The sequence below is a fragment of the Nomascus leucogenys genome, chromosome 3, assembly GCF_006542625.1.
Source record: "Nomascus leucogenys isolate Asia chromosome 3, Asia_NLE_v1, whole genome shotgun sequence".
In the NCBI taxonomy this organism is placed as follows: Eukaryota; Metazoa; Chordata; class Mammalia; order Primates; family Hylobatidae; genus Nomascus; species Nomascus leucogenys.
The window spans coordinates 128,024,007-128,034,710 of NC_044383.1; the positions used below are offsets into that span (position 1 = coordinate 128,024,007).

Genomic DNA, 10,704 nt, shown 5'->3' on the forward strand with positions numbered 1-10,704 from the left:
CCATCTGACAAAGGGCTAATATCCAGAATCTACAAAGAACATAAACAAATTTACAAGAAAAAAAAAACCCATCAAAAAGTGGGCAAAGGATATGAATAGATACTTCTCAAAAGAAGACATTTATTTGGTCAACAAATAAATGAAAAAAAGCTTATCATCACTGGTCATTAGAGAAATGCAAATCAAAACCACAATGAGATATCATCTTATACCAGTTAGAATGGCGATCATTAAAAAGTCAGGAAACAACAGATCCTGGAGAGGATGTGGAGAAATAGGAAAGCTTTTACACTGTTGGTGGAAGTGTAAATTAATTCAACCATTGTGGAAGACAGTGTGGCAATTCCTCAAGGATCTAGAACCAGAAATACCATTTGACCCAGCAATCCCATTACTGGATAAATAACCAAAGGATTATAAAGCATTCTACTATAAAGACACGTGCACGTCTATGTTTATTGTAGCACTGTTCACAATAGCAAAAACCTAGAACCAACCCAAATGTCCATCAATGATAGACTGGATAAAGACAATGTGGCACATATACACCATGGAATACTATGCAGCCATAAAAAATGATGAGTTCATGTCGTTTGCAGTGACATTGATGAAGCTGGAAACCATAATTCTCAGTAAACTAACACAAGAACAGGAAAATAAACACCGCATGTTCTCACTCATAAGTGGGAGTTGAACAATGAAAACACATGAACACAGGGAGGGTAACATCACACACCAGGACCTGTTGGGGGCCTGGGAGGCAAGGGGAGGGATAGCATTAGGAGAAATACCTAATGTAGATGACTGGTTGATGGGTGCAGCAAACCACCATGGCACATGTATACCTGTGTAACAAACCTGCACGTTCTGCACATGTATCCCAGAACTTAAAGTATAATAATAATAAAAAGAACAAAGTAAACAGTGTAAAACAAAAGATCAGTAAGCTTGAAGGCACAGCAATAGCCAAATGAAGCACAGAGAGAAAAAAGCCTTGGACAATATTAGGTGTTCTAATCTTTGTTGTAAATAAAGATGGGAGAAATGGGGGCACAAAATTTTGAAGAAATAATAATTGAAATTTTTGAATATGAACACTACAAACCACAGATCCAAAAGGCTCAAGGAACCTGACGTGTAAAGAAGACCACATCAACATTTATTATAATCAAATTGCCTAAAAAGAGCTTTAAAGGTACAGTCTTAACATGGGAAAAGGAATAAAGTTGTACTTATGATAAATACTCTTAAGGAGAACTTATAATGAGGAATTTGACTTTGTCAAAGGTTACGAAACTGCAAAAGTGCTTTTGACCTGGTAAATAGATCAAATGAACAGATAAGGGTGGAGAAAGTGCTAGAGACATAGGAAACATATGGGGCCTGGGGGATGAGTGAGAGAGAGTGGTGTGTCTACATATATATACATACATCTACGTGTGTGTGTGTTCTTAACAAGAGGAATTGTGACTATAGAGAATGAAATAGAATCTTGTTTCTAAGTTTCAAGAGGTTAGGAAGAACTCTGTAAGTTATAAAAAATCCTACCTCATAAAAGATCAAGAAACTGGAGGATTTTAACAGATTCAGAAGGGAGTAACATCTGGAATAAGGATCAGACGGCCTAGAGGAGATATATGTAAAATCACATTTTCTTCCTCTGGCTTCAGTGAAATTTTTCACAGATTAGTCCTTCTCTGTTGCCTTACTTGACACTCTTCAGCTCCTTAACTCCAAAATGTTGTTATTTGAAAGGATTCCCTCTTTGGCCTCCACCGTTCTTCAGTTGACATGCTCTACCTGTGATCTCAATTACCATCTAAAAGCCCATGACTCTCAAGACCAATGCTTGTCTCCTGCCCTCCAAGCACAAATATTCTAATAACTACTGGCATGTCCATCTAGAAACACCACAGTACCTTAAATTCAATATTTACAAATTTAGAAATTATTTTCCTTTCTTCCTCCTATATATGTATTATTTTTAATGGTATCCATAGTTCATCAATAAGCACAAGCAAAAGTCATTCAATGTTCTTTTCTCTTCCTCACTGACTGCATCTAATATGACACTAAATTCTGTTGGTTTTAACTCCTTAGTTATCTTTTATCTATACTCTCATTTATAACTCACTGTGACTGTCCTAATTTAGAAACTTTACCATCATTACTGTGAATGAACAATTGCTATACATCAAGCAGTAACACAATAATAACCTTTCTAGATCTCAGAGAAGATCATATGATTCTCCTGGTTAAAATTTTTCAGTGGTCTCCACTTCAGTAAAGAGATTCCCAAATGTCTTAGTCTGGGTACCTTGGGCGTCGCTTATTTCATGTACCACAGTGGCCAAATAAAACTCCTTCCCCAAATACACACCGTAAAGCTTATGCTTTCTCTCACCTGAAATACTTAACCCATGTTTTAAGTCTGAACAGCATCTTTTTCCTCCCCAGAGGTAGAGTTTATAGAAAGTCTTGTTTTTCAACTTTTTGTCACCAGAGTACTATTTCTGAAGTAATCTGAAACACTATTATCTCAATGGTCCCACATCCTTCCAATGATTAAAACCAAACTCCATTAGCAAAATATTCAAAGTCTTTCACTCTTGCTACTTCCTCCCTTGTTCTAAAAAACCCAGCTATATGGACCTCCCTACATTTCACTGAATGTTACTTGATTGATTTTATTCATAATGCCCAAAAGATGAAAACAACTAATATTCATCAACAGGTATATGAATAAACAAACATGTCATAGTCATACAATATTACTTAAAATCAGAAACAAACTATCAATATGTATAATAATATGGATGATCTCAAAAACAGTGTAAGTGAAAGAAGCCAGAAATAGATGAATACAAATTATATAATTCCACTTCTATTGAGAATAAACATAATTTATCTAATCTAATAAAAGTCAGAATAGAAGTTGCCTCTACTCAGTGGGAGAAAGTCACTGGAAAGAGGCAAGAAAAACTTTTCTAGAAGGATGAAAATATTCTATGTCTTGATTTGGTATGGGTTACATGGACATACACATTTATCAAGACTCATTGAACTGTACATTTAGAATGCACACTTGTGCATGTCACCATATATAAATTTAATTTTAGTTTAGAAAGAAAGTTATAAAAATGGAATAAGAAGAGTAATAAGAATAGCTGACATTTATTGAGCACTTGTTCTGTGCTAAAATTATTACTATCCTCTGTGCAGAATCTTTCAGCGCTTGCATTTAGATTGGTGGTATCTCAAATAAGTGCTTCAGTGATGGTGGCTATTATTATAAATACATAAAATATGTCAAAATACTTACAGGATAAGAGGGTCATAATATAAACCCCTGGACAGTCACAAAATTACACACTTTTTTCACTCTTTTATATCCAAATGAGGATAATATCATTGTAATGATACTATGTTGTCATTTATAGGATCTGTTTTTACATCATAGGATTTTTTTTCAGTTTTTATTTTTGGTACTTCAACTTGTGATAGTCACTAAAAACTTGATATGTGCCTTTATTTGCAACAGTAAAATGAAAAACTGACTAAAATTGAAGGGGTCAGGACAGTTAAACCAATTTTACTGGCTTTTATAAAAAGCTTAAAGGAATAACCTCCTAAGGTCGGGAATGCCTTTTTCTCTAGAAATGAAAAAGGCATCATAAAAAGACACTTACTGGGTTCATAAAATTCAAATGAATATATTATTACCAAGTTTCACAATATTAAAAGACAGATGATAAAAGGAGAAATGAAATACATGAAAGAAAATTGAAATTGATCATCAAAAATGCTAGGTATAAGAACCCTGGAAAATTCACTGGTAAACCAATTAGAATTACATTACAATTCAAATGATTACCATAAAATCTAATATCATTTAATATGAAATTTCATTTTTCTATTTTCCCAAGTAAAAGACAGAGCTTAGTCAAGTATACTTAAAATTCATGTCATTTATCAAGTGTCTGGTAACCTAAAATAAATCAAACTCTGGTTATATAATATAGTTATTCTGGTTAATCTGACTAATTTATGTGCCCCTTAATCATTTTTTATCGAGTTACTAAATGAACAGAAAGCAATCGTTTTTATCTCTGATGCTAATCATCAGAGCCATTCTGTCTTTACATCTCTTTTGTAATCACTTCAGTTCTGTAAAATGGAAGCAGATACCAAATGAAGCTTCCATTGCTTATGTGACTGATATCAACTATAAAATATTCAAATAAACTGCAACAGACTATGCAGGTAGGCTACCAACCAACAAAATAATTCCTTCTCTTCCACATCAGCAGTTTTTTTTGTCACATGTGCTAAGTTAGTGAAGCAATTATTTTTTAAGTACATGTCTATAGCTTTTCTATCCCTTACCACACACTGCCTGACATGTTTAAGCAACCAAATAACGCTATTTCTACAATTACATCTTTTATGAAACTGGACCTTATTTGATACAACACTAAGAAAATAAAGATGAGCTTTTTTAAATTAATAGACTATTTTTAGAGCAATTTAACTTTACAGAAACACTGAACAGAAAGTACAGAATTCCTATACACTTCCTGTTCTCTGTGTCCCCCACAGATTCTCCTGTTATTAACAGCTTTCATTAATGTGGCACATTTGTTACCATTGATGAGCCAATACTGATAAATTGTTATTAACTACAGTCTATAGTTTACATTAGATTTCACTCTTTGTATTGTACAGCTCTACAGGTTTTAACAAATGCATAAAGTCGTGTATTCATCAATATCATATCATAAAGAATAGTTTCAGGACCCTAAAAATCTCCTGTACTCCACCTATTCATCCTCCCTGCAAATCTTTTGCAACCACTCATCCTTTTACTGTCACTATAGTCTTGCCTTTTCAAGAATGTCATACGGTTGGAATCGTGTAATATGTAGCCTTTTCCGATTGGCTGCATTCACTTAACAGTACACTTTTAAAGTTCTTCTATATCTTTTCATGGCTTGACAGCTTTTTGTTCATAACTGACAAGTCTTCCATTATATCATTATACCATAATCATTTATCTGTTCACCTATTGAAGGACATCGTTGTTTCTTCTAAATTTTGGGAATGATGAAAAAGCCACATTCAACATTTATGTCAAAGTCTTTTTCTATAGATAGAAGTCTTCAACTCATTTAAGTAAATACCAAAGAACATTACTGCTGGATCATAGAGTTTAGATTTGTAAGAAACTTTCAAACTGTCTTCCAAAGTGAGTATACCATTGGGTTTTCAACGAAAAGTGAATGACAGTGTTGTGCTCCACATCCTCATCAGCATTTAGTGTCATAAGTGTTTTTTATTTTTGCCATTGTAATAGTAGTAACACTGTGTCGTTGTTGTTTTTATTTCAATTGTCTAATGACATACAATGTTAAACATCTTTTTGTATATTTATTTGCACAAGATCAGATGAGTTTGTTGGTCAATTCTACCAAACATTGAAGGAAGAAATGATACCAATTCTCTACTATCTGTTTCAGAAAATAGAATCAGAGACTGTTCTTGTTTTCTATGATGCCAGCATTATTTCATACAAAAGTCAAAGAAATAAATCACAAGAAAGGAAAAATGCAGACCAATATTTCTGATTGAACATAAATGCAAAAATCTTCAAGAAAGTATTAGTAAAGTCAATCCAACTATGCATAAAAAAAATATGTACCCTGACCAAATAGGATTTATTCCAGTTATGCAAGGCTGGTTCAGTGTTTGAAGATCAACTAATGAAATCCATCATATTAACACGCTAAAGAAGAAAAATTATATTCTCACATAAATAGATGCAGAAAAAGCATTCAACAATGCTCCACACCTGAAACCACCCCAATTGTCTCATAGAACTGACGTTTATGGTTTATTTTGAATAAACATAGAAATTGACTCTTCCAGTCTTAAAACTTGAGAAAGTTACATTTACCTTATTTGAACTCCTTTCTCAGGAAACCAGCTATCAGAACTCCTAAATAATATCAAGTAACTGAAATTTACCAAATCTTTGTATCTGGACAATAAGACTCCACACCCCTCACCCATCATGATTGCCTAAGTGATTACCTGCTTCCTGTTGACAACTCTTCTTTACTCCTCCCTAATTCCTGTTTTCCTGCATGTAGTTACATTTCTTCCCTACTGTATAAACCCCTGATTTTAGTTGGTCAAGGAGATGGGTTTGAGACTGATCTCCCATTCCCTCAGCTGCAGTACCCGATTAAAGCCAACACTTGTCTCAGTGATTGGCTTTCTGTGTGGTGACCAGCAGGATCTAGACTGAACCCCTGGCTTTTTAATAGCACACCCATTCATGATGCAAACTCTAGGCCCCATCTAGTGATGAGTGCATTGAAGACATTCTTCATCTTCAATAAAGGCTGTTTTTTATTTTATTTCTGGCATTTTCTTTTTTTTTTTTGAGACGGAGTCTTGCTCTGTGGCCCAGGCTGGAGTGCAGTGGCGCAATCTCGGCTCACTGCAAGCTCCACCTCCCGGGTTCACGCCATTCTCCTGCCTCAGCCTCTCCGAGTAGCTGGGACCACAGGCGCCCGTCACCACGCCCAGCTAATTTTTTGTATTTTTAGTAGAGACGAGGTTTCACCGTGGTCTCGATCTCCTAACCTCGTGATCTGCCCGCCTCGGCCTCCCAAAGTGCTGGGATTACAAGCGTGAGCCACTGCGCCCGGCCTATTTCTGGCATTTTCTATTGATATTTTTTAGAGTTACATCCCTCTCTGATATGGTTTGGCTCTGTGTCACCACCCAAACCTCATCTCCAACTATAATCCCCATGTGTCAAGGGAGGGACCTGTAATTCCTACATGTTAAGGGAGGCAGCTGACTGGATCATGGGGGCAGTTTTCCCCATGCTGTTCTTGTGATATTGAGTGAGTTCTCATGAGATTTGATGGTTTTATAAGTGTTTGACCTTTCCTGCTTCACATGCTCACACTCTCTCCTGTCACCTTGTGAAGAAGGTGACTGCTTCACCTTCTGCCATGATTGTAAGTTTCCCAAGGCCTCCCAGCCGTGTAGAACTGTGAGTCAATTAAGCCTCCTTTGCTTATAAATTACCAAGGCTCAGGTAGTATCTTTTTTTTTTTTTCCATTTTCCAAATTTTATTCCAAAAAAAGGGGATGTGTGTGGAAGATTAAGATGTCCATGAAGAGTAACCATCATCATTACAATAAAGTATTCAACTGGACAGAAATGACAAGGACCCAATTCAGTATGTAATGTCCTATTTTCCCACTGCACCAGTTAAAAAAAGTCAAAGCCTTCCTAGTGTGGAAGAGTAGGACAGCTTTTACACTGAAATGGTGCCCCAAATAAGTAATGAAATCTCTGATTCTGTCTATTTATCCTTTTCTTTCTGTTCTTTTTCCTTCTTCTCACGCTCAGCTTTGGCTTCTTCTTCCTCGTGTTTTTTGATCAGCTGCTCCACTTCTTTTTGTTTGAGAACTCTGATTACCGTCTTTCCATTCTCTCTTGTTAGTGTTGCAATTTCCACTTTTTCAGCAGAGAGTTTACTAACATCCATGGTCTTATTTAGTACTTTGATAGCTAAAGCAAGTGCTGACTTCAAGGTCATTTCTCCTTCTTTGTAGTCTTGTTTCAACATTGACACAGCTGCAGCGCTATTATTTCCAATGCATGTGGCCTTCCATCCCCCGTAATTTCCACTAGGGTCACTCTGATAGAGCTGAAAGCCATAGTGCTTATCCCAGCCAATGTACAGCAATGAAACACCAAAGGGATGTTTTCCTCCAAATTGTGTATAAGCTTGTTTGATATCACACAGTGCTGTAACCAGCTGCTCACAAGGTATTGGCTCCTGATACTGTAATAAATACCTTTGAGCAATGAGCCTTAGTTCATTAGTCAGAACATTAGCATCAGAAGTTATGCCTGCCACACTGCAAGCCATGTCCTCATTGAGTTTATAAATTTTTTCAGAAAAAAAGACTTCATCAAGAAGCTTGTGGATGTTGCGTCTCTCTGCTGCAAGCAAAACACCATCATTTGCTAAAATTCCCAAACAGGTGCCTGCATGTCCAATAGCTTCCATGGCATATTCAACTTGGTATAAGCGACCTTCTGGAGAAAATATAGTGGCCCTGGAGTCATATCTTCGAGACATGTTTTCTGAACTTTATATAGTTCCAGATGGAAGACCCTGAAGACTTGAGATGTCCAAGGAGCCCTTAACTCCGCAGAAGAATAAACCACCCTCAGGTAGTATCTTTATAGCAGTGTGAGAATGGACTAATACAGTAAATTGGTACTGCAGAGAATTGGGTACCCTAAAAAGATACTTGAAAAGGTGGAAGCAACTTTGGAAGTGGGTAATGGGCAGAGACTGGAACAGTTTGGAGGTCTCGGAAGAAGACAGGATAAAGTGGGAAAATTTGGAGCTTCCTAGAGACTTGTTGAATGGTTCTGACCAAAATGCTGATTGTGAGGTGAACAATGAAGTCCAGGCTGAGGTGGTCTTAGATGGAGATAAGGAACTTATTGGGAACTAGAGTAAATGTCACTAACACTATGCTTTAGCAAAGAGACTGGTGGTATTTTGCCCCTGCCCTAGAGATCTGTGGAACTTTGAACTTGAGAGATGATTTAGGGTATCTTATGGAAGAAATTTCTAAGCATCAGGGCATTCAAGACATGACCTGGATTTTTCTGAAAGCATTCAGTTTTATGCATTCACAAAGAGATGGTCTGAAATTGAATCTTATGTGTAAAAGGGAAGCAGAGCATAAAGGTTTGGAAAATTTGCAGCCTGACAATGTGATAGAAAAGAAAAACCCATTTTCTGGGGAGAATTCAAGCAGGCTGCAGAAATTTGCATAACTAACAAGGAGCTGAATGTTAATCTCCAAAATAATGGGGAAAATGTCTCCAGGGCAGGTTAGAGATCTTGGTGGTAGCCTCTCCTACCACAGGTCTGGAAGCCTAGGACAATAAATGGTTTCGTGGGCCAGGCCCAGGGCCCTCACTGCTCCACCCAGCCTTGGGACATGGTACCCTGCATCCTAGCCACTTTGGCTCTGGCTATGGCTAAAAGGGGCCAAGGCACAACTCCTGAATTGCTTCAGAGGGTGCAAGCCCCAAACCTAGGCAGCTTATATGTGATGTTGGGCCTGCAAGTGCGCAGAAGTCAAGAATTGAGGTTTGAGAACCTCCACCTAGATTTCAGAGGATATATGGACAGAAGTCTTATGCAGAGGTGGAGCCCTCATGGAGAGCCTCTGGAGAACCTCATGGAGCCCTCATGGAGAACCTCTGCTAGGGCAGTGCAGAAGAGAAACTAGGGATTTGAGCTACCACACAGAGTCTCGACTAGGGCACTGCCTTGTGGAGCTATGAGAAGTGGGCCACTGTTCTCCAGACCCCAGAATGGTAGATCCAACAACAGCTTGCACTGTGTGCCTGGAAAAGCCACAGGGACTCAATGTCTGCCTGTGAAGGTGCTGCCCAAACTGTAGGAGCCCACCTACCCCTTGCATCAGTGTCCCCTGGATATGAGACTTGGAGTCAAAGGAGATAATTTTGGAGCTTTAAGATTTGATGACTTCACTACTGGATTTTGAACTTCCATGGGGCCTGTAGCCCCTTTGTTTTGGCCAATTTCTCCCATTTAGAATGGGAGCATTTACCCAGTGCCTATACCCCCATTGTATCTAGGAAGTAACTAAGTTGCTGCTGATTTTACAGGTTTATAGGTGGAAAGGACTTGCCTTGTCTCAGATGAGACTTTGGACTTGGACTTTTGGGTTAATGCAGGGATGAGTTAAGACTTTGGGGGACTGTTGGGAAGGCATCATTGGTTTTGAAATGTGAAAAACATGAGATTTGCAAGAGGTAGGAGTGGAATTATATGGGTTCAGTTCTGTGTCCCCACCCAAATCTTATCTAGAATTGTAATACACATATGTCAAGAGAGGGACCTATAATACCCACATATTGAGGGAGAGAGGTGATTAGACCATGGGGGAAGTTCCTCCCTTACTGTTCTCATGACAGTGAGTGAGTTCTCATGAGATCTGATGGTTTTATAAGTGTTTGATAGTTCCTCCCTCACACACTTAAACTCTGTCCTGCCACCTTGTGAAAGATGCCTGCTTCCCTTTCTGTCATGATCATAAGTTTCCTGAGGCCTCCCGAGACATGCAAAACTTGAGTCAATTAAACCTCCTTTGTTTATAAATTACCCAGTCTCAGGTACTATCTTTATACCAGTGTTAGAATGGACTAATATATTCTCCTTATATCATCCAACCATTCTTGCATATTGTCCACATTTCTCATTAATGTCCACAGCATATTAATCATAGACATTTTTAATTCCCAGTCTAACGCTTCTAAAATCTCTACCACATCTGAGTCTTCTCTTGATGCTTATATCTTTGCCTTGTGTTTTTTGTTTGTTTTGTTTTGTTTTATTTTTGCTGTTTTGGTATCTCTTGTCATTTTCTGTGGAAAGCTAGACACAATATATCAGGTAAAAATAACTGATATAAACAAGTCCTTAATGTAAGGGGTTACATTTATCTGGCTAGGAGTTAGGCTATGTTTACCATTTGCTGTAGCTATGCTACTAGAAGCTAAATTTCATCCAGTGTTCTTGTTTTTGTCTCCACTGTTGTCTTTGGGTTTCTGCTAAGGCTTCTTCC

General features: G+C 37.6%; 1 protein-coding gene across 1 annotated transcript; it reads right to left on the reverse strand.

Annotated features, from left to right (window-relative positions):
• Positions 1-7,119: 7,119 nt before the first annotated feature.
• On the reverse strand, positions 7,120-8,266 carry LOC100607527 (proteasome subunit alpha type-4). Its single transcript, XM_030809762.1, has one exon. It carries the CDS (start codon positions 8,166-8,168, stop codon positions 7,383-7,385), a length of 786 nt encoding a protein of 261 aa, XP_030665622.1. The 5' UTR covers positions 8,169-8,266; the 3' UTR covers positions 7,120-7,382.
• Positions 8,267-10,704: the final 2,438 nt, after the last annotated feature.